Raw genomic sequence first — 24,705 nt, 5'->3', positions numbered from 1 at the left:
GATCAAGTAAGAAACATCATCACATAAATATGATACAGGGTAGAATTTGATAAGGGCAAAGAAAAGGGTCTAGACAAAAATATAAGAAATATAATCAAGGAAATACTACTTTCAATAGGTGGGATCAGGGAAAATTTCAAGGAAGATGTATCACCTAATCTTTATCTTGAAAGAAGAGAAGGATTTCAATAGGCTGAGATTTTTTTTTTTAAACTTAATTTTTTTTTCAGACTGAGATTTGAAGAGTCTATGTTCCAGGCAAAGAACTAGGAATGGTAGGATTCAGTTGAGACTAGATAGCATTTTGTAATGGACTCACTTAGCATTCTTCATGAACTTCCTCTAGTGACACCTAAAAAATGGTAGTAGAATGTCTTGGGTGACCTGGGTGACCTAGGGTTTCAGCCTCTCTGTGGCTCACTTAGTGTAAAATCGAATGATTTCTACTTCCTCAGTCTTTTGCTTCTGTCTTCTTTTCTCCATTTAGATAGCTTCTCTCCTAGGACATACCGAGATTATTGCAGTAGCCTCTTGATTTGTCTCTCTGCTTCACACACTATTTCCAATCCATCCTCCCACAGTTGCCAAAGTGATTTTCCTAAAATGTTGTTTTGACCATGTCATTCCTCTACTGAAAAAACTTGAATGGCCAATAATAGTTAAAGTTCCCAGTTAGCTCAGGTGGCTGTTATAGTACTAATGAGTCTAAAGCCCTAAATTTGATTCCTTCACTTACCAATTTTTTTTGAAACCTAAATTTTTTTCAATTAGCAAATCTATTTTCTCTCCTTTATTCGGAAAAAGAAAAGAAAAACAAAACCTTTGTAACAAATAGTCATGGTAAAGCAAACAAATTCCCATGCGTTTTATGTTCAAACTATATGTTTCTATCTCACTCTGAATTCCTTAACCTCTTTCAAGGGATGAATGGTGTGTTTCATCATGGGTTCTCTGGAATCAGCTAGTCATTGGATTGATCACAGTTATTAAATCTTTCGAAATTGCTTGTTTTTATAATATTGTTATTTTATACATTGTTCTCTTGGTTCTGCTCATTACAATCATTAGTTCATACGAGTTTTCTCAAGTTTCTCTGAAACTGTCCTTTTCATCATTTCCTACAGCACAATAGAATTATGTTACATACATATATCATAATTTATTCAGCTATGAGTTTCCAGTACTTTGCCACTAACAAAAAGAATCATTGCAACTATTTTTGTTCCTATGGTTCCATTTTTTCCCCTTTTCTTTAGTCTCTTTGGGATATGGTTCTAGTAGTGGTACTGCTCCTGAGCAGTTATTTTGATTTCATTTCATAGGAGTTTAGGAACATTGATGTATCTGCACATCCAGCAGAACCTTCCTCTTCCACCTTTGTTTTATCTGCACCTTACTTAGTTGAAATAAAGAGTTCTGTTGCAGAATTCAGGGGAGTGAACTTTATAACCATGGGTAATGTGTGCAATGAAGCTAAGCCTTTTTCTCCAGCATTTTACCATAGAATCACCAAATGTTAAAATTGAGAGGAACCTTAGGGATCACCTAATTTAACCCTCTCGAATAAGGCATCTGAGGTCCACAGTCTCCATTACAGGGTTTTTTGAGGAAAATGCTTTGTAAACCATAAAGTACTATAGAAATGTAAATTAGATAATTATATTTACATAGCAGTTTATGATTTTGAAAGCATGTTGACACTGATTAATAAGTCCAGTTCTTTTGATGATATTGAAGGGTAATTCTAATTTTAATCATAATAAAGTTCATATTTGTATTTATAAAGCATTTCTATGTCTGTGTGACAAAGGCAGTCCAAGTATTGTTTCCTTCATTTTATCAATGAAAAAAACTAAGAACCAGAAATTGTTACTCATCAGCACATTGTCACGGTACCAGGGTAGAAGCCAGAATTTGAACCTAAGTTTTCTGATTTTAAGCCTAGTATCCCTTATGCTACACTACTGGAGTAACACTTAGGCTCTAGGGAAAAGGGGAGTTGGCAAGGTACTTTCTGATAGCCAGAAGTGTTTTTGAAAAGTGGCAATAGATGAGTGATTAAGAAACTATCTTTTTTTTTTTTTTTTTTTCTCATCTGGAAGTGGCAGTGATGTTAACTTGAACCATAAATGATTGAAGTGCTTTAGAGAATTTGGTAGGTCAGGAGTAGAGCCCACCCAAACCATTTCATTAGCATGAAAAATATGCTTTAAGGCTTTTGGTGCTCATTTGGTCTGTACCCCTAATTTGAATGTTTCTACTCCTGGAGATGAAGCTCATCCCTTTACTATACAGTAAATAAAACAGTGACTGTTTAAAAAGAAAAAAAACCCATTTCCAGAACAAGTATTTAAATAGAGTAAAACCCTGGGCTTAAGCTAGGAAATGAAGAGAGGGACCTAAAATATTTTATCACAGATGGCATGGTTTTCTGTTTAACCCTGGGGGAAGAGGAATAGGAAGACAAAGAAGGAAGGGGGAGGGAAGAAGGCACTCTGGAATGCCTGGAATGTGTTTATAAAAGGGTGGGCAGATTATAATTTCTAAAAGAGTTGATATATTCTGCTCTTTATTCTCATATCTCAAACTCTATGTCAGGCTTTCTTCAAAAGTTTAAGATATTTGCCACTGAAAACTATTTAAAGGAAATTGTTTCCAAATTCAATTCCATAAACATTTATTAAATGCCTACTATATGTCAGGCACTGTGCTAGGGCAGGGACCTTTTTTCTGTTTTTTGATGAAGATACAAATAAGAAATAAAAGTCTCTTGCCCTCTAGAACCTTTCTATTTAAGAAGGGAAAACAACAGAATGGAAGCTTGAAAGATTGGGGAGATGGTGTGGACTCTTTTTTGGGAGTACCATGTTTCATAGAGTTCAAACCAGGCAGAACTGCAAATAGAAAGTGAACATTTAGTCCTAAAAGGGGAATATATACATACATACATATATATATGTATATATGTTATCACAAAAAATTATTAAACACCTAACTTCATGTGGTCCTGTGCTAAAATGAAGACAAAAAAATATTTAAATGTCAGCCTTAATCTCTAGGAATTCACATCTGAATTCCTTAAACATTATTTAAGTATAAGCTATGTACAAGGTGGTAAGGAGATAAAGGAGCACCAAAATGGAAAATTGTGAATGTCAAAGGATGAGTCAGTAACTAGATGAATTAAAGTGTAGCTTTACAGTATTTTATTTCAGAAATGTGCACAGGTATTAATTTTCAACAAGATCACTTGTGACACATCTCTTCAAGTGCCTGAAAAGCTTTCTGATTCCATGAGATAAAAGACTGTTAGAGACTAGTTATTTGTATCACATTTTGTATAGTTATGTGAACTTGCTCCCCAGGAGCAAATCTTTAAGAAGATCATGTCGTAAAATGAATAGATACACTGATGATGACCAATTGATTCCCTATCATTCACATATTTTTGATTTTACTTGATCTAATTCTTTTAGGTAATCAAAATTAAACAAATCACAGAATTTCAGAGTTGAAAGGAACCTTGAAAGTCACCTAGTCCAAAACATAGCTGAAAAATAATCCTCATTTACTTCATATCAGACAAAAGATCAGCTTATCTCAATGAAAGGCATCTTCCCCAATGCAGTCCATTTCACTTTGGGGCAACTCTCATTGTTAGGTAGATTTTTTCTTAAGTGGAACCTAAATTTGCTTTTTAACAATTTCTATATACAATATCTGATTTTGTCCTTAGAACCAAATAGAACAAATCTAAGCCTTCTCCCATGTGACATACTCTTGGATACTTGAGCATGTTTCTTCTGGCTAAATTTCCTTAGTCCCTTCAGATATTAATGTGGTACAAACTTAAGGCCTTTCACCACCTGGGTTACCCCTTGGAATACTTCCTTGTTTATCAATATTCTTTCTCAATAGTGATGATTAAAAATGAATAGAGGTATTCTAGATATGGTCTGATCAGAGCTCAGTTCAGTGAAAGTGACAACTCCTTATTCCTGGAAGCTCTGATTTTTTTTGATAATAGACAAGCTACTTATTTAAAAGTGGTGAAATCCAAATACATTCCAAAATGTAGCAGGCATAAAAAAGTGAAGGTTATCAATATTGCCAATTTTGTATCATTAAAACTAAGTATTATCCATGAAGGATGTAGTAGTTTCTGGGAATCATGTTTTTCTTTTCTTTTCTTTTTTTTATTATAACTTTTTATTGACAGAACCCATGCCTGGGTAATTTTTTTACAACATTATTCCTTGCACTCACTTCTGTTCCAACTTTTCCCCTCCTTCCCTTCACCCCCTCACCCAGATGGCAAGCAGTCCTATACATGTTAAATATGTCACAGTATATCCTAGATACAATATATGTGTGCAGAACCAAACAGTTCTCTTGTTGCACAGGAAGAATTGGATTCAGAAGGTAAAAATAACCCTGGGAAGAAAAACAAAAATGCAAACAGTTTACTTTCATTTCCCAGTGTTCTTTCTTTGGATGTAGCTGCTTTTGTCCATCCTTGATCAATTGAAACTGAGTTAGATCTTCTCTTTGTCGAAGATACCTTTCATCAGTTATCAGATATCACTTTCATCAGAATACGTCCTTATACAGTATCATTGTTGAAGTATATAATGATCTCCTGGTTCTGCTCATTTCACTTAGCATCAGTTCGTGTAAGTCTCGCCAAGCCTCTCTGTGGAATCATGTTTTTCTACTTTGATCCACTGACTTGTGGAAAAACAGAAAATATAGGAAGGTAAAAGCAATTTAAATGGAAGTTTGGGAGGGGAGATTCAGATTTATTTGTTTTAGAGAAATAAACTACTTCCATTCATCTTTTCAAATTAAAAACAGAAAACAGTAAAAACTATTAAATAATAAAATCTCTTCACATTTATGGACTGAGGAAATAACAAGATCCCATTGCAATGAATATCCTTATAAAGATGTGAGAAAACTGTTTCTAAGCCCTTGTAATATGTCCAAGGCAACTGTGCTATGTAAAACTAGTTAAAACAAGTTTTAAACAAAGAAAAAAAAATTAACAAAAAATATAAACTTTTAAGATGACCTCAGAACTGATGAAATCTAGTCCCTTCTTTTTACAGAGGAGAAAATTGAGACTACAGAAATGAATTGACTTATCCTAGGTCACACAGTGTAGTTAATGGCCGAGCTGGGATGCAGCCTTCATTTCCTGATTCTTGTCTCCAGTTTTCTCCAGCTTACTGTCATTCTGCACAAGAAGTGCTTTCTTTGGCCCCAGTGCCACATTCTGTATCAAATTTTACTTAATTTGTGCAGATAACACACAATAACAAAATAACTTTATATTTGTGCCATTTGAAGACTGGGAAAGACATCAAAGTCCTGACAGTTTTTCATCTGGAAAGGACCAGTAGTCTATTCCCCCTTACTTTATGGATGAGAAAACTGAGGCTGCTAGGAGCAGAACTCACCAGAGGCCCAGCCCCAGGCTTTTCACATGGTACTTTTACTGAACCATACTTTGTTCTTTTTTCTTCTCATCAAACAGGAATCCAAGGAGTGAATACTCTTTGACTCTTTCTATTGGCTTCTTGCTTAAAACATCTCGAAAATGTGAGAGAAAAGCATCTTTATTTTCTAAATCTACTAAGACAAAATGATCAAATAAGTTTTCTAAGCAAGGCAGAAAAGGGGGATTGGCATATGACATATGTATCCCAACATTCACCTCTATCTAGGAGGGAGAGGCTTGAATCAAATCAATTTAACAAACATCAATTAAGAATCTGCTTTGTGTAGAGCTTTGTGCTAGATGTGAGAAGAAGACAATTTAAACAAGATACAATCAGTGCCCTGAAGATGCTGACAGTGTGGGGATAAAGCACGTGCCTGGATACCTGTGATATATGATATACAAATCAATTAGAAAGGGGCAAAACAGGGTGATGTGTTTAGGGGTTGCTTCTTGGCTTTGTAGATAGGGACTGAGATTTCTAGAAACTTTTTTTTTTTTTTTTTTAGTATAATTCCACCAGAAAACAATTTGTGTGTCTCCTGGAATGGACGTAAAGGGATTTTAGCTGTATAGTTCAAATATTAATAGCATTATTTCTCTAAAATTGCTCCTTTGTTACCTTAACCTTTAGGTGGCAGCAGAGTAGCACACTTCCAACATGCTTTGAGACCCTTGTGAGCCCAACTCATTCATGGGCTCAAAGATCTTTATTTCAGTACACTGATAGGTGGGGTAAAAGATCTTTCCTGTTTAGCCATCTTTTCAGTATATTGCACAAGAGCCAGGGAGCAATGCTGGAGGGAGTGATGGGCAAGCCATGTTGGGCAGTTAATTGTGTTGTATAGATTAAGCTGTGTTAGACAGGCATCTTCCTCACCTTTACTAGGGACTGTGTCAGTTTGCTGTGGGGACTATCTGGTTGCATGGAAGCAAGGCATGAGCATAGCAGATATTAGTATTTTGAAATGCAAAATTACTCTGCTGTACCAGAGTCATTTGATTTTGCAGAAGAGAGCTCATTGCCAGGAGTCAGAAGACCTGTTTATGCCCTTAATTGACACCTTTGTGATCTTGGACCAAGCCATTTAACCTCTCTGGGCACTTGGTTTCTTCATTTGTAAATAGAGAGAATTGGTCTAGATGATTGATAAAGTTCGAATTTTCCACTTTTAAATTGATTGATTCTATAACTGACTGCATGTTTAAACAAACTTAAACATTATTGATTTGTGTAGCACTTTATACTTTCAAAGTGATTTTATGTCCAACTAGTTTATTTGTTCTGCCTTCCTCCCAGAGTTGTTATGAGGATAGAATCAGACATAACAGACATAAAAGTGTTTTATAACTTTGTGAATATATACAAATGAAGAATATTTTTAGTACTAATGAGGGAATTCTAGTTTAGGAATTATCCTTTTATGTTGAGGAAGCCTATATATGGAAGCTATAACTTGCACAGGTTCTGATTTTTTTTTTTTTTTTTTTTTTTTTTTTTTTTTTGGTATGTTGTAGGCAAGAGGTGATTTCCCTTGGAGACGGAGACATTGGTACCATGTGCCTCCACTTATCCATGAAGCCTGGAGAATATTCCTATTTCAGTCCCAGAACCATGTCTATGTGGGCTGGTCCTGACCACTGGAGCTTCAAACCCCATCGCAAACGTATGTATTTATAGTAGTGGTATTAAGAAAGGAGGCAGTCTGCAACTTCCTTTTAGCCGGGCTGGCCAGCCCTCTGTCATTTCAAGTAAAGAAAAGGAAAGGAAGATCATCATAGCTTTTTGGTATGTCCTACTAAGTTAGGATACTACATTAGCCCTTATAATGAAGGAATAGTAGGGCTACAAATGAGTTTAAGAGTAAATTAGGACAAAGGCTGCTTTCCTCTCCCCCTCTCATTACCCACAAAAGTAGAGGCTAAAATTTACATTCTTTAATTGTGCTTAGTAGCAAGGCAAATTCTCTCTCAAAACATAAATTTAAAACTCAAATGACTTGGAGAAAGTTTACCTTTCCTAACATTGCCATGATATTAAGGTGCATATGATTTCTTGATCTGAATAGAATGATAAATTTTAAGTGAGGAAAAAGTATAGATCCATTAAACATCTTGCTGAGTTCCACTATTTAGGTCCCCAAACGGGACAATATTGTTTTGTTTTATGTGCTCATTTCTGCAGAAGACCCTACTTCTCAACAAGAGAAGAAAAAGAAGACTACAAAGAAAGTATTTGAAATCAACTTTGAGGAAGAGATTGACTTTAATACACATTTCCGAAAAACTAGGGTTTGTATTGAATTTATTATAAGCTGTGCTGTCCCCGAGTGCTTTTGTTGTTATTTTAGAGATGAGGTTGGTTTTATTTTTTTTTACCATGTCAGCCCAATAAATCCAGTTTTCAAAAAAAAGTAAAATGGTATTATCAAGCTGATCCCTACGTATAGGGAAGAAGATGGGCAAGAGTGGTATTAGGTGAAGAGCAGAGAGAACTAGGTAATGGTTGAAAAGGGAAGGAGACCTGGTGCAGAGTGCAGCTTTGTAACAATCTCTTACTATCTGGAGACTTTCACTGTAGTCTTCAGCTCCATATGATTTGGCTTTTTTAATTTCTATATTCTTTTTTTTTTTAATTATTTAAAATGAAATACAAATTAAGAAAAAAACTAAATAGAAAATGAAAGAAGAAAAAGGAAAAACAAAACATTTGTCATGTGCCCAGCAGAATATGAGGGAGGATTTAAAATATGTAATAGTACATTTTCATTTGAAGAAAGCATATATAATAATAGAGATTATATTCATGACTGTCCATCTTTTCTTTGCTTCCTAGTAAGTTATTCTTTTGTTCTCTGTTGTACACTTTTTACCATATTCTTTTTTTCCCCTTTCACTTCCCTCCACCTCCTCTAAGCAAACTACAATTAAACAAGTATATGTTTATGGCTACACACACATGTATACACATACAGATCTAGATGCATACCTATACACATATCCATGCACATATATACATATGCATATGCTTTTATATGTACAGGGACACACATCTGAAATGATGTTAATATAGCTGATATATAATGTATATTTTTCTCTCTTAATTGAATAACAGATTTGGTTGAGACAAAATCCTTAAAAATCTGTGAATTCATCAAATGTACTTTTTTTTGTTTAATTTTACTGAATGTAATATTTTTGGTCATAGACCTAGTTCTTTTGATTGTTAATATATAATATTCTAGAACCCAAGATTTTTTATTGTAGCTGCTGATGGATCCTATATAATTACTATAGTTTCGGCTTGTTTGAGTTGGATTTTTTGGTTTGTTTCTTGTAAAAATTTTCTCTTTGATTTGGGGGTTTCGAAATTAGCAATAATGTTCTCATGTTTTCTTTGTAGAATCTCTTTGAGGTGGTGGTTTTTTCTATTTCTACTTTCCCTTCTTGTTCCATCACTTCACAACAATATTCTTTGATTATTTCTTGTATTATTGTGTCAAGGTTCTTTTTGGGGGCACATTTTTCAAGTAATTCAATTATTATGTTTTCTCTTCTTGATCTGTTGCTTTCCTTATAAGATATTAAATATTCTTTTCTATTTTTTAATTTTTCATATTTTGTTTTGTTATCTCTTGGTTCTTATAACTTTACTGGCTTCCCTTTGCTGAATTCTAATTTTCAAAGAATTGTCTTCTTTAAGACTCTGGGTCTCTTTTTCTAGTTGGGTGGGTGAATTTCTTTTCATAAATTTCTTGTTTGTTTGTTTTTAAGTTTTTCCTCAGATTATTTCATTTGTTTTTAAAGATCTTTTTTGAGTTCTTCTATAAATTCTTTCTGGGCAGGTAGCTATTTAACATTACTCTTTGGGGTAGGAGAAGCTTTTTTCATTTCACTGTCGTCCTCTGAAGATGAATTTTGGTCTTCTCTAAGTAAGTCTTGATAGTTGAGGTCATTCTTCTTTACCTACTCATTTTTTAAAAAATGAGATCTTATTAGTATAAAAAATGAGGTCTTATTAGTTTAACCATCTGGGGTATAGGAGATGGTGCCTCTCTTCAGTTCAGTTCTCCTTTCTGGCCTGGAACTGCAAATTAAGAATAGCATCCTCCTGTAAGTGTCTGTTGTTCCCTGCCCCTACTGCTTCTGCACTCACTGGGCATATGCAGGTTCCTTTTCACTCAGGGGTGTGTCTCAGCAGTTTAGCTGGGCCTAATGTTACTAATCAGCTAAGGTTCCCTCAGTTTTCCCAGACTTAAACCCCCTAACTACCCTTGCTGTCCAGAGGTGGAAGTTCTTGTGGTTCTGGCTAAGGCTACTTTCAAACCTGGCTAGTCCCAGGGCTCCTTGCTTGCTGTTTTTGCAGAGCTAGTCTGGAGATATTTACACTTCACACTCTTAAGCCTTAATCTTGGGGTTTTTCTTCAGTTCTTCTCTAGGTTGTTCCGGGAGGGCTTCTGTCCTGCCAGTCTTACTTGTTTTTCACCGGTTTGTGTTCATTCTGAGATGCAATTTTGTTTTGTTTGTGGGGGAAATCTGGAGAGCTTGGAATTTTCTGATCTGCTGTTGTCCCAGCATCCTACCTCTGCATTCTCTTAATGGGGAAAAGGTATCTTTTAGTCACTGTTATTAAAGGTTCTTGAAAATTTAATTCTCATCTCCAGGCTGCTACCACACTGGCCAAGTCAACTCTGGACAACCAGAGTAAAAGAGCCACCACCCTTCCTGCTGATTTTCACTATGAACTAGAGAACATTGTCCAGCTGAACCTGAAACCAGGAAACAAGGTGAGGCTATTCCTCAGGCTGCTCAGGACAGGGCTTCCATACATGCTTAAAGATTTGTAAAAGCTTCCCTCACAATACCCTAAGTATGATGAGCTCTATTTGACAGGTGAGAAGCTAGCCCTAGAGACATTCAATGACTTGGTGTTTATGATCACCCAGCTCATCAACCTTGATAATCCTCCACTGTCTTGACTTGTGGCTCTTGAACTGGGAACATTCACTCTCATCTTTGAGCAATGTTTAGAAAAGGGAAAAAGAAAGGCACAGGTGTCCAAAAGCACTATTCCAGCCATGTAGATAAATATATAGCTGCTTCTGCCTTCAGGCAAGGAGAGGGGGAAAATCTACCCAAGATTTTTGGAAGAAAGGAGGAAAGAAAAAGGTGAGAAAGACCATTATGTTTGGTTTGGAGCATATTTTAGCAGAGACATAAATTAAACTTTTCAGAGAGCAGTGTCTATAATCATGAAGTGTCTGGTAGTTCTATCACAAGAGGCACATTTGAAAAAAATGAGATGTTTTGTGTGGAGAACAGAAGACAAAGAGGGACAAAATAACCTTTAGATATAAAGATTGATTTATTCTGATTTGTACCAGAGGCTAAGACTGAAAACTGAAGTTAAAATACAGTTAGAGGAAATAAGATTTTTTGGTCCCAAGACAGCTGTTAGAGCTGTTCTTCAATAGAACAAGCTACCTTGAGGTTCTAAGTTCTCTGTCCCAGAAATGGAAGCTGGGAATGAAAAAAATTCCAGCATCAGAAAAAAGGTTGAAGTAGATCACAAAATAGAGAGCTAGAATGGACCCTAGAAGTCTTATACTTTACCTCATTTTATAAATAAGAAAATTAAGGCTCAGAAAGGTAAGTGAACTGTTCATAGTCCTATAGAAACTCTGCTTGGATACTATTCAGTGCCTCCCTGTCTTCTGATTCCCAAACCCAGTGTTCTTTCAGCATACCGTGATTACTTTTTAGATGACCACCAAGGCCCATTCTTAACTCTAATAGTCTGTGATTCCATGCTTCTATGTAGAAATAGATATTGATGTCTGAATTTATCTCCCTCTTAAAAGTTTTAGTTCCCCTTTTGGTAACTATTTTCCACTTGCCATTCTGATCTCTCTTTGATAGTTAAGGAAGAAAGCTCCACAAAGTGCTTCATCAGAACAGGACGATGAGATTGAAGAGTATGATTACAACAACCCTAATGATACCTCTGAATTTTGCCCTGCAGTGCCGGTAAGGAGGAATGGAGAGAGGAAGGGAGAGATTTTTGGGTTTTGCCAACGAGGAGAAAAAGTTTCTTCTACTTGCCTCATGTTCTCCCCTTTGCTTGGCATAAGTGGTGGTATCTATCTGACAGCGACATGCACATTTTGTACGTAGAAGGTGTATATTGCTTGTCAGCAGAGAAAAACTGAGAGCATCCTCAGGAAGAGACTGAGCTGTTATACTAGGAAACCTGGAGGTTCTCTAGGGAAGCCTGGTTTCCCCCATCATACTGAAGGTAGGGGCTATATTTTTTCTTTCAGGCCTGGGGCTCATTGCATTTGGGCATTGTGTTTTATGCCTCTCATACAACTGAGGGTTCCCCCTGCCCAGGAATCATCTCTTCTTTATCAGAGTTATAGCAGCTGTTCACCAATGACCAGGAGGACCTGGCAACCTCTTCCTCCTCCAGACCCAGAACTTCTTCAGAGGGCAGAGACTGTGTGCTTCTAGTCATTCTTGCTTTAAGCCATTTGTACCAAAGCGTAATCCATTTGACCCACAGAATCCATCAATCAATACTGAACAACTGCTGTCTAAAAGATATTTCTAGGTGCTTTAGGAGAGACAAAGTAATATAAGAGAGTTCTTGCCTTTGAGGAATTTACAACCATTGGGGGTGGTGAGACACACAGAGGAAATAGAAACTAGTAACAAAAGGCAGGAATGATAAGTAGCAGAAGCAAAGGAATGTAATCTAGAGGGTCTTCAGTCCTGTAAGTGAGTTGGGGGGAACAAGAGGACTGATCACTCCCCCCCAGTTATCTCTTAAGAGAAAATGTTGTTTTTGTTTTTGTTTTTTAATCCTGTAAAATCTTGTAAATCTTTAATCTTCTGGTAAAATTTTTCTCATCAGATATCAAACTTAGAGAAGGAAAGTTTTTATTGTTGTCTTTTTTTTTTTCAATTTTGTTTTTTAGTGACTGTAACAAATCTGATCAAGACACACGTTTTGTTTTATTTGTGTACTTCAGTTATGTTTATTGAACAAACAGTAGAACTACATTTCTCAGCTAGGCATCAAAGAGATCAGTTGGTATTTGTGGCAATTTATTTCCTTTCTGAGTATAGTTCTAAAACCTTTAGGGATATTAAAATAGGAGAGGTACCTGTCTCTAGGGTGGTCCAGTTTTGGTTTGGTCTGAAAGCAGAAAAGTGTAATTGGTGGTCCCTATTAGTTTTGAGTAAATTCATAAAACATAAGACCTTCTACTTCAGTTTTGTTTTGAATACATCTTTTAAGTTTAATGCCATTTTGTCCAAAAGTTGAGCAGCTATTTTTCTTTGCCTAGGCTGCTGACAGTGATGATGATGATGGCCCTGATGGATTATTTGTAGGACCAAATGGGACCCAATTTGATTTTACAATTAATCCCAACACCGGATTTGGAAATTCACAGGATAATGAAAATGATGCTGATGTAAATGGATTGGATAATCCTATATATGAGGAGTTAAAATTAGTAGCTGAACCACAGAAGGTAAGACTTAAACATTTAACCACATATGTATAGTAGTGATGGTTTGGTATTGATTTTTGTTTATTGTCCAAGTTACAAACTAGATAAAATTGTAAGATTTATTCCCCCCATCCCCAGTTATTCCTCTTTTGTTTACTTTGTGGCTTAGTGGATACTCCAAATTTTGGGGAAGGCTGTGGGTGAAGGGGAACTCTCTGATTGCCTTAGTGTTAGCTGTCCATGAATAGACATGAAGTGAAACTGACCACTTCTCCAAAAGAGCACTGTAGAGAAAGAGCTTGTTAGACTGGGCATATTGATATTCATAGAGCTAGTTGAGATACATTTTCCATTTTCAAGCCAAAGCAAAATGGTGGTCTTTTAATTTGCCAGATTTCACTTCCTTAGGTATACCTGGGAATTTCTGACTGGATTAGGATTCTAGGTAACCGTGGTCATAAATGGTCATAAATGAAAACGGGTTTGAAATGAGAGATCAAGTTTTGTTTGCTCCTAATACGCCCAGAGCAAGATCTGTAATTCCACCATTAAAACTTAACATGTGCTAATAAGCTACTTTTTCATGCATCTGGGCTTTCATTTCTACAGTGGCCTGATAAAAATCAAGACAAATTCTTCTGTCTTCTTTCAACCTGTCTATTTTAGGTGAATAAAATTGAAATTCATTATGCCAAGACTGCCAAAAAGATGGACATGAAGAGATTAAAGCAGAGCATGTGGAATCTGCTGACTGATGGCCAAGAGAAAGAAGCAGTTACTACAGAGGTATCTTGTCTTTCCTTCGTCATGATTTGATTTCTAGGAAACAAAAAGGTGTGTCTTAGAAGAATTGGCTGTGGGTCTACTCTCAGGTCTTGGCCTCTGGAGAATAGATGTGTGATGTTGGGGTAATTATTTAATTTTTCTGAACTTTAATGTCCTCTTATATTAAATGAAGGGGTTAGAAAAAATACTTTCATGCCCCTTCTCATTCTAAACCCTATAATCCAATGAAACAAAATTCTCAGCCTTTTGTTGTTGTTGCAAAGGAGCCTAGCAGCATCTTTGTTGCTTTAAAGATAACTGGATCCAACCTTTCTCTTACCTGTGATTATCCTGATAGCGGACATCTCAAATGATCACTTCTGTGACTACTACTGCTAGGTAAATATAAATATCAAATTTTAGATATGAGCAGCTGATGTTCAAAATTGTTGATTTATTAATTAATTCACCTAATAATTACTATTTTTGGGTCCACTCATTGAGCCAGTTCCAAAACTATTTGTCTGATTATCTTTCCCATGTTTGTCTCCATCTTTTCCATAACTGTAAGATAAGAGACTTTAGTAAAATGTAAGTAGATAATATCTGTAGCACTTTCTGATCTCTAGTAAATGTACCTTTTCAAAAAAGAAATTAAATGAGATTGGCATGATCATTTTTTGAAAGTAAATTTTTCTTGATATCTTTTTACTTCACCTACATTTCCCATTGTACCCATCTTCTCACTCTCTGCCAGAGAGCTATCGTTTCTAATAAAGAAGGAAATGGAATGTAAGACTAGGCAGCTGGTTACCAAAACTAACCAGATGATCCAAAAAGTTTGACATAATCAATGTTCTATACCCATGGTCCTTCCCAGCTCTGCAAAAAATTAGAGAAAGATGGAAATAGCCTGTTCCTGAGGAAGTTGTGATAACTGCTTATGGTTTTTGTTTCTCTTTCTAAAAGTATTCAGAAGTTAATTCTCTCAATAATGTATTTTACAGTTTTTCAAGAACAGAAACTAATTTATGACTCTTACTATTTGCAGACTACCTTCTTCCTTTTTTGAACGTTAGGATGACATATGGCCTTTATTTATCCTGTAGCCTCTCTTCCATTGTCTGCAATCTTTGAGAGGTTTTGGTAGCAGCCTAGCAATCACATCAGCAATCTTTTTAGTTCTCCAGGGTAGAGTTAACCCAAGCCTGATGACTTGAAGCTATATACTGCTGGTATGTCTTTTCAGTCTAGCTTATTTTGGATTTCTACAACCTGCTAATTATTTTGGTTCTTTACTTCTCGAATCAAAGACACTCTTCTTAGAGGAGAAAACACAAGCAAAATAAATGAGTTGAAATTCAGCTTCCTTTTTGTGTTGTTATGATCCCTTCCACCCAGAAGAGCAATCTTTGAGCTTTTCAGTATTACTACTAAGAAAAAAAAGCAGATCTACTTTTCTTCTCAGTACCCTTTTCTTTATAAAACTAGAATGAAATTGAGCCAAAAGGGAACGTGGATGTGGTACCAGATGAGAAGATTTTCAGTGATCTTACAAAGGATCTTCTAAAGAAGTAAGTACCAAAGCCTCTAGTTCAAGGGCAGCTGAAGTCCATGGCCAGGTTAACAGGTGCTTCCCAAAAGCACTTAAAATATTGAACTGGGGGTTATCAATGTTGTGAACTCAGTAAGTGCTTTTTCACTTTTTAATAAAGCTTAGGGCACAAGTGTTCCAGCTTATTCCTTGATTGAAAACAGCAACTAACAGATCATGTGACAGGACAAAGGCACTAGTTATTTGTACTTATTGTCACGTGATTTAAAAGCAGTCTGCTTTTTGTCCTAATTGTGTGCCACTTGCTAGTTTGGGCTCTGCACTGGTATATTGGTTGACATGAGCCCAGACCAGTAACCTGAGAAGTTATTCCTTGCCAAGGACTTGAATAGAACCAAAGGTTTAGGATTTTTCAACCTATTGGTTACAAGCACTTAAAATATTTCTTTGTTTCTTACTAGTTCATTCGTTGTTTATGTATATGATTCATACTTAATGAAAGAGAGTTTGTTTTTAGCATCTATTTTGTATCTTACTATTTCTTCCCCTTTGTTTTACAGCTTACCCCCTCTGATGGCTCAGAACCTTTCTGTACCTCTGGCATTTGCCTGTCTCTTACATTTAGCTAATGAAAAGGTAGGTAAATGATTGGTAAGCATAATGGATAGTGAGAACACCCCATTTTAGCTTCTTTTTTGAACAGATAAATTTTGCCTGTTTTTTTTTCCCCCTCTAAGGCAATTGGGGTTAAGTGACTTACTCAGGGTCACACAGCCAGGAAGTGTTAAATGTCTGAGGTCGGATTTGAACTCAGGTCTTCCTGACTTCAGGGCTGATGCTCTATCCACTTTGCCACCTCGCTCCCCTTTGTTTTTCTTAGATTATAGTAGCAGTAGTTTACTTATCTAGATGTTACCAAAATATAATCCAATTATGTGCAGCAATGAAAACATCAAAGAAAAGCCCTAAATATTAAGATCTGGGATAATATGTTGTGGTTGGTTGCTTAACCGACCTGAAGAAAAATCTTTTCTTTGGCTAGTAACTCTGAAAACCCAAACTTGCTGATCCCAAAGCCAAGACATAAGAACTAGGAAAGACTTTGGAATTCATCTGGTTAAGAATTCAGTGATTCAGGATAATTTCAAGGAAGGGAGAGAGAAAGACAGAGGAAATGAGAAGTAATGAGTGGCCTGAAGTAGAGCTTTTAATGTTAGTGGGGTAAGAACAGTGATGGTCAGAAGAAAAAAGACAGAATAGCCAATATCAATTAGATAAGGGCAGTGATCTGGGGCTTCAGTTAGATAGCAAAGTAAAGGCTGTCACTGTCAAGGACTCTAAAAGGCCAATCATTTTGGATTTCCTATATGCCCATGATTGTGTCTTTTTGCATAATCATCGGTGTTGTACAACACTTGTTCATTCAGTTTTCTAGGGCTATACTTTGATTGTCAGAACCAAGATGAAAAACATCCTCCTATAATGCTCCCATCAAATCCTTAGAAAGCATCCACTGCCCAACTAAATGTTCACCACAGAATGAAAATGGGTAATGTGCTTTCTGATTCCAAAGGAAAAGAAAGTTTAGTTGGCAAAATCGATTTTGATTGTTTGACAGTTCATAAATTGGACAAGGGGAATGGACAAGATGACTTCATAGATCCTTTGTAACTGTAATTATAAAAACTGAATATTTGAGCAATACCAACATTTATGGTGCTCCCTTAGCACTCTGCTCTGTGGCTGTAAAAGATGGACCTGTTTAATTTCTAATGTGTGAGGTGTGTATAAAAACGTAAATGTAGACAAGGTATGTTTCTAGATCAATACTCCAGAAATGTCATATCAGTGGAGTGTTATTCTTTCAGTAGCGTTTATTGGGTTAGAAATATCTAGCTTAGCATGAAGAATAAAGAATATTGGAGTTTCTGAAAGATACTTGAGTGCCCTGCTCTGTGGTGTAGTTGTTGATGTCTCCCACTATATTTCATTCCAACCCCATTCACTCTGTTTGTGAAAAATGGCAGAGAATGAAATTTGGATATTCACAAATTCTCTCTTAAAATCTTTATTTAACAAGTGTTGGATACTTTAGAGATGTAGGGAACCCAAACCTCAGAGACCAGTCCAATGCCTTCTTCACTTTTTAGGGAACTGATCTGTGATTGTAATATGTATTTTCCTAAATTGCACACTCTTCTTTCCCCCCCCCCCCCAAAAAAGGGAAAATGAACATTGTCATTATTTCTTTTAGTTGGACATTGCCATTGAAATGGTACAGAAAGCTGCAATATGAAGGAGCAAAGAGGAATTCTACTGTACATTTCTCATAGACTCATAGCATCCAATTAGAAGGGGTCTTGGGGGCAGGTAGGTGGCACAGTGGATAGAGCACCAGCCCTGAATTCAGGAGGATCTGAGTTCAAATCTGGTCTTGGACACTTAACACTTTCTAGGTGTGTGACTCTGGGCAAGTCACTTAACCTCCATTGCCTCAGCAAAAAAAAAAAAAAAGAAAGAAAGAAATATAAAGGGTCTCACAGTCATTTATCTTGTTCAACTCAAACCAATGAAGAAATCCATTCTGCAGCCTATTTCTGATAAATAGTAATCCAGTCTTTGTTTGAAGACATCTAATGATAGAGCATCTTGTTTCCCAAAGCATATCATTTGTTGTTTTGAGCTGAATTCTGCTTTCCTGCACCTTTCACCTTTTGGTGGTTTCTGTTTCTACTTTTTCAGACAAAATTAAATATTCTTTCACAAGACAGTCCCTCAAATATTTGAAGGTACCTATTCCTTCTCCAATTTTTTCTTCTCTAGACAAAATATATTCTCAGCTTTTTGAACTGATCCTCATAAGCCTTGAGACTTTTTATAAGCATGTTTGCTCTTCTCTAGATGCTATTGAACTTTTATTAATGTCTCTCCTAAATTATAACACCCAGAAGTAAGTAGTAACCCAGATGTGCTCTGACCACTGGCCACTGATTATTCCCCTGGTTTGAAGAGTATATCTTCTCAATGAAGCCCAAGATTGTATTATCTTGTCTTACTGTCATATCGTAATATTAAGTTGTATTGAGCTCAAAAGTTACTAAATTCCCTAGATATTTTACACTTAACTGTTTTCTCTCTCTTGTACTATAAAGTTTATTTTTTAAAAAATTCAAGTGTAAGACTTTCTTATTGTATCTTTTAAATTTCATCCTACTAGTTTTGTACCAATCATCTAGCTTGTATCATAAGAGCTCTGAGTCTATATCACTAGATTTCCATCTAGTACATATCTTTCTATCTCATGTACAAGAAAAGCACAAGAAATTTTATTCAATGCTTTGCTGAAATTTAGGTATGCTCTGTTTAGAGTAGTCCCTTGATCTACAAATTGGTAGTAATCCTATATTAAAAAAAAAAAAAATTGTGTAATCTCCTTGGGTTCATCTCTTTTTTTTCCCCCCCAGAGTTTAACCATAATACTGTAAGAAATTTCTGAATTTTGCCAGGAATCAAAGTCAAGCTTGATGTACTATATAATTTGGGATGCATTCTCTGATCTTCTTTGTAAACTGGGACAACATTTGTCTTTTTCTTATCCACTGGTACCATTCCCTCTCTTCTTGACCTTTTTTCCCCTCAGTTATCTTTCAGAGATTTCTATAAGTGTTTCAGCAGCCATCCATCTCCCATTTCTGTTAGAACTTCTGCTGTAGTTTGACTATTCTGGTGATTGAACAAAGAGAACTAGGTGCTTTCAGACTGTCTCCTTACTTACTTTGCATTTCTTTTCCTGGATAATCATTTTTGTTTTGCTTTTTCCAATTTAAAAACCTTTCTTTGATCCTTCTCTTTTCCCTCATATGGTTAATTAAAGCCCTTTCACTTTCTTTAACAAATTCAGCCCATTTAGAACTTAAATGCTTTTATTGTCATCATTCTTTAAAAATGTCATGCTTTTGTGTTTATTATTGCTTAGCTGCCTTCTCTTCTTCCTTTACATTTTAAAAAATATACAAGTTGATTAGTAAGTTCTCTGGGCAAACATATTGACCTATTTTAACCATTCCCCTTGTTTCTTTTTGCTTTTGTTTCTCCTCTGAGTGTACTACAGCCTTTCAATGTTGCTTTAGCACCTAGAATGATACAATATTCCAGATATGGTATGACCACGTAGAATATGGAAGAACTGTCACTTCCCTAGTTCTGGACCCAATACTGCATTAGCTTTTTTGACTGCTCCATTGACTTATCTCAAATCTGTTGTCAATTCAGCACAAAGAAAATCACCAAGTGTAATCCCTTCATTTTACAGATGAGGAAACTGAGGCCTAAAGAGAGAAAGTGATTTGCCTAAGTGCACCTAGTTAATGATAAAGCTGAGACCACAACACAGGTCTTCTGGCTTGCACTCCATGTTCCTTCCTGTAGCAGGGTAGATAATTAGCTCTTAAGCAGGTTAAACAGTCATTTATTCTAAAAACAAGGACTTCCCTATCTAAACATCCAGGAACATCTTGACAGCATTGCATTTTCTTTTTCCTTTACAAAGCTGGTCTCATAGACCTCACATATTTGCACAAAACATTCTCAATTCAGCTCCACTAAAAACAATCCGTTCTCTAGCTTTACCTAGAGTACATTGTGCTTTGATAAGCCAAGTTTCTGCTAAAGCATGATGAAGCTATAAAGTATGTGATAACAGGTTTGAACCAACTGCAGAGATTCTGACCACAGCACTGGCTCAGCTTCTCCTAACAGTACAACCCTTGTTCTTTTTTGTTAGACAGGTCTCTCTGGAAATAACCCCAGAGCAGTCAGCATTTGAAGAATGAGGGGAAAGTTACAGACCATGACCTGCTTGTGTGAATAGGGAGGCCTTTATCCCAGGCCAGCTTTAGCCTTATTGAAAGGGTTTTTCTTTGTAATGTTTGCCATGACGTTCAGAATAACAGCTTAATGTGATCTATGAGAACTCAGGTCTTAGGGGCACTAGGAAAATACACTTGGCTCACTTAATTTCCATTTAGGACCATTTCAGCAATTTTTTTCTTTCTTGCAATTATTTTCCCCCTTCCCAATGGCACTATAAACTAACTGCGTAACCTTCTTAGGGCCATGACACATTTCTTAAAATACCAATAGAGGTTCTCAGTTAATAAAAAATTAACTGAGGGGCAGCTAGGTGGCACAGTGGATAGATTGCCAGCCCTGAAGTCAGGAGAAGCTGAGTTCAAGTCTGGCCTCGGACACTTAACACTTCCTAGCTGTGTGACCCTGGGCAAGTCGCTTAATCCCAATTGCTTCAGCAAAAAACAAAACAAAAAAAAAAAAAAACTGAAAGAGGAGGTAGTTTAGAGAACCATTATGAAATGTAGATGAGTTTAAAATAGTTATATCTGGAAATCGGCATTCTGATACCTGTTAGAGAGTAGCAGCTTCTCTGAATTTACCATAGATTAGTTTCTCTTTTTTGGCAGTCTCCAAAAACCTTGATAGTTTTTAAAAGTAAGTCTGCAACAAGAAGGGAAGGCGGGAAGAAGGTACCTTCTTTATACTTTTAACTAGACCTTCTAGTACTTTTTTAGTTATAACTATACATGGAGCAGTTAACATAGGATTGAAAATCACTGCTACTCAAGACCAGAACTGATAGAATGAAGTTTAGAGGCCATGGCCAAGAGTTAGATTATTGCACCTGAAGAGATATTTAATTCCATGCCAACATTTTATATTTCTTATTTATTATGTTCTTTATTCAAAGATTAGAGGGTGTAGGGAAGAGTAATGGGGGAGGTCTTAAAAGACTTTTCAGAGTTAGAATCACAGGAAAAACTGGGGAGTTTGAAGGCAGAGATTTGGCTTCAAATCCTGGCTGTATCACCTGTGTGTTGTTGAGTAAAATAATGAACCTTATCAAGACCTCAGCTGAAAAATGGGGGAATTGAGCTAGATTTCTGAGGTTTCTTTGCAATTTGGTGTAGCATCCCACCATCTTCCTAGAGCCCATGTAACAAAGAAAGTTCCAGAAAACTGATCTGAGTCCTACTTCTGCCAAGTATGACCTTGGGCAAGTTATGTAGGTCTGAAGTCTCAGATTTTTTATTTGTAAAATGACGAACTGAACTATACAATCTCTATAGCTTTTCCAGTTCTAAATCCTTTTATTCTATTATCTGTAGCTCTTACGATTGAAAAATGGCACCCGAGAGGCAATGGCTAGGTTAGCTTCCCTATGTCTTGAAGATATTCTGCAAGTTAGATACTTATTTGGGTTGGATACTGCCTTCTTTTTAAATGCAAGTAACTTCTGGAAGGAAAGTTAAAATTAACTATAATTGGATTGCTTATGTATGTTATCGATTGAGAATCAAGAATTTTTGGGGGTGAGATGGAAAGAGGGAAAAAAGATACACTTTGTACAATCAAAAGGCAATATAGGAATATTTATGTGGCATTTCTGCCCCAACTATCCTGCCCAGGATAGAAGAAGGGAAAGTCATGGAAAGAGCCATGGACAAAGATCAGCCATTTAAGAGTTTTGAGGAAAGTCTTTAGTGAGTATTCTGCATATATCAATGCACCCTACAGAAAATGAGACCCTAGCCATAAATCTGTTTAACCCCAAACTACAAAACTTATTATTAAAAAGAATGTCTGCTTAATAGCAAAGCAAGAATGCTAGGAATAGTTCAGTTAACCTCCCTTCTGACGCACCCAGCACAAATGCAGTCATTGTAGAGAATAACTTACATGGGCAGAGCCCAAAGAGAGCATATTTATACATCATTTGCCAGAACATGGGAATAGTTTGAATAATGTTTCTCTCTTCTAGATTGGGCTTTTGTCACCTACCATTCTCTGATGGTAATTTGATTTTTGGTTTCTTTTATTTTGAGATTTGTGGTTTTGATAATTCTGTTGTAAGTGATTTTGATATCTATTTTTGTATTGTTTCTTCAGAATTTGACACTGAAAGTAGTGGAAGACCTTTCCGATGTTCTTGTTATGCAAGGGAATTGATCCTTCATTGCAGTGAGATCATAAGGAGGCCTTCGTCCTGCTATGCTAAAAGGAACCAAAAGTCACTCTCTTTGCTGGTGGCAGGATGTTATGGATTACATCCCTTGATGAATTCTCATTAAATGCTGGAGATGCAAATTTGGATGAACTCTAATTCAGGTGCAATGTTTCTTTGCTATGACAATTAGCACCTTGGAGCATCTTGTGGATAGTGAAAATTATCTGCCTTGTATTTTTTTTTTTTTTTCATCACCCTCTTAAGAGAAGAGAAGTCAGGGAAGGATAGTGCCATTTTAGATTATACAACCTCATGGCTCTTCTGACTGGTCATTTTAAGGCTGATCACTTGTTATTTTACCTACTGTGTGATTCCCACACAAATTGCAGTTGGAAAAATTTTTCATTGGTTTTTACTTGATACTTTTGTACATATGAAGTTTTAAAAAATTTTAGGAACTCTCTAAATATGTATGTATAAATAATGTTTATGAAATAAAATTGATAATCAGAATCCTTTGCCTGTTGATAATCATTACCTGTATTTAATTTTATAGCTGAAGGAAGAAAATGTATGGATAGAAATTATATGTTTAGTGATTGTATGTATGTATATGTTCAGAGTACCATTATGGGCACCTGGCTCATAGTAGGTGTTTAATAAAATGCTTTGGGCCTTTCAGCTGACTTAGAGATAAATCGGACTTTGTTGATTTAGAGGCCTTTTGTGCAGCATAAAAGTCTTTGGTCTAAGAGAGATGCTGAATGACCATCTATTTATTAAAATGTTGGCTTTATTAGTGATTAAATTACCCAGAAATTTTATCTCAAGCCTTTTTTAGTGCCATACAACCATAGTATGAGCAGAAGAGAAAAATTTGTAGAAGAAACCGAGTGCCCTATAGTAGACCTTTTGTCCCTCTAAAATTGGAGTTGGTCACAAGAAGTTAACTCGTACAACAGGATTAGAGATAGTTATAGAAACTTCTGTGATTCTCATAGTTGCAGTCACAAGGACAAACTGAAACCTCAGTTTACCTTTCCAAAGGTCTTAGGAGCTCTGCTCTGCTATGGTCCTTGAGTCTTGCCCATTGTGCTCCTGTCTGTCTTTGGACCCTCAGAACTGAAACATGGCACTGCTCAAATGCCCCAGAGATTAATGCAGTTGTTGGTGTGCCATTAAGGATGTACCTCAACCGTCATAATGTGTCTTTCACTTCTTTCCTCTCACCTCAAAAACTCACCCAGCACTCCCCATCTGATCTCACCTCCCTGCATCTGTCCTTCAAGGGCTGTTGTTAGTCATGGCGCAGGGGTCCTCAAACTTTTTAAATAAGGGGCCAGTTCACTGTCCCTCAGATTGTTGGAGGGTCGGACTATAGTAAAAACAAAAACTTTGTTTTGTGGGCCTTTACATAAAGAAACTTCATAGCCCTGGGTGAGGGGGATAATAGTCCTCGGCTGCTGCATCTGGCCCGTGGCCGTAGTTTGAGGACCCCTGGTCATGGAGGAAGCTATGTTCTGGTAAAGGATTTAGTATACCTTGATTGGGGGAGGATTCTGGAAAGATAGTGGAGTAGGTCAGTATATTTCAAACTCTGCAGATTTCCCCCACAAATAGAACATAGAGCTGGGTGTGGTTGCAGCTCAGCAGGAATCACAGAACTTAAACCTTCTATAATGTTGGGGGTCACAGTCCAAGAAAACTGAGGAAACTTTAGCTGAATAGGAACGCCAGGCCCAGCTGTGCTGCAAAGACATGAAGGACCCTGGTCAAGAAGGAACCAGCACAACAGGTGAGTACAGAGGCAGGGGAACAGGAACGTTGCAGGAGGGAATATCTTTTGATTTGAGGTTCCAGATCAAAGGGAAGAGCTGAAGTGGAGACAGAAGCACCATCCTCCCAACCCCACAATTAGAGGGCTTATACTAATACTTCTCATTAAAAAAAAGTGAGCCAGAAAAGAAGAATCCAATCATAGAAACTTACTGTGGGAAAAGGGAAGACCAGGGTTCATCTTCTATCTCAAAGAGTAATGTGAAATGACTTCCCTGTTCAGAGAAAATATATAGACTGAACTCAAAAAAGAATTTAAAAAGCAAATGAGAGACATTGAGAAAAAAATAAAAATTAAAAACTATCCAAGAAAAACAAGATTATGAAAAAAAAAAGTTATACAACTAGAAAAGGAGATATCTACAGTCTTAAAGAGGAAAATTATTCTGGAAATTAGAATTGGGCAAGGGGAAGCCAGTGAAGCTATGCGAGACCAAGAAATAACAAAACAGAATATAAAGAATGAAAAAAAAAAGTGAAATAGCTTACTAAAAAAAAAAAAAAAAAACGAGAT

At 36.4% G+C, this 24,705-nt stretch overlaps 1 protein-coding gene across 2 annotated transcripts in view; it reads left to right on the top strand.

Moving 5' to 3' along the window:
• NCAPH (non-SMC condensin I complex subunit H) overlaps positions 1-23,033 on the top strand; it is a 46,176-nt gene extending 23,143 nt beyond the window's left edge. Inside the window, exons 11-19 of one of the 2 annotated variants that reach the window (XM_012540059.3) lie at positions 7,019-7,167; positions 7,686-7,792; positions 10,165-10,287; positions 11,420-11,527; positions 12,958-13,038; positions 13,684-13,803; positions 15,274-15,356; positions 15,898-15,973; positions 22,298-23,033. In XM_012540059.3, coding sequence (XP_012395513.1) covers positions 7,019-7,167; positions 7,686-7,792; positions 10,165-10,287; positions 11,420-11,527; positions 12,958-13,038; positions 13,684-13,803; positions 15,274-15,356; positions 15,898-15,973; positions 22,298-22,357 — 907 coding nt within the window. In that variant the 3' untranslated portion in view covers positions 22,358-23,033. Of the gene's footprint in view, positions 1-7,018; positions 7,168-7,685; positions 7,793-10,164; positions 10,288-11,419; positions 11,528-12,849; positions 13,039-13,683; positions 13,804-15,273; positions 15,357-15,897; positions 15,974-22,297 lie in introns of both variants that reach the window. The other variant, XM_003758079.4, reaches the window with a different exon arrangement.
• The last annotated feature ends 1,672 nt before the right edge of the window (positions 23,034-24,705 follow it).

Source organism: Sarcophilus harrisii, chromosome 2, assembly GCF_902635505.1.
Source record: "Sarcophilus harrisii chromosome 2, mSarHar1.11, whole genome shotgun sequence".
Classification (NCBI taxonomy): domain Eukaryota; kingdom Metazoa; phylum Chordata; class Mammalia; order Dasyuromorphia; family Dasyuridae; genus Sarcophilus; species Sarcophilus harrisii.
The sequence above is the reverse complement of the archived record's forward strand: the minus strand, read 5'-3'. Positions and strand labels throughout refer to the sequence as shown.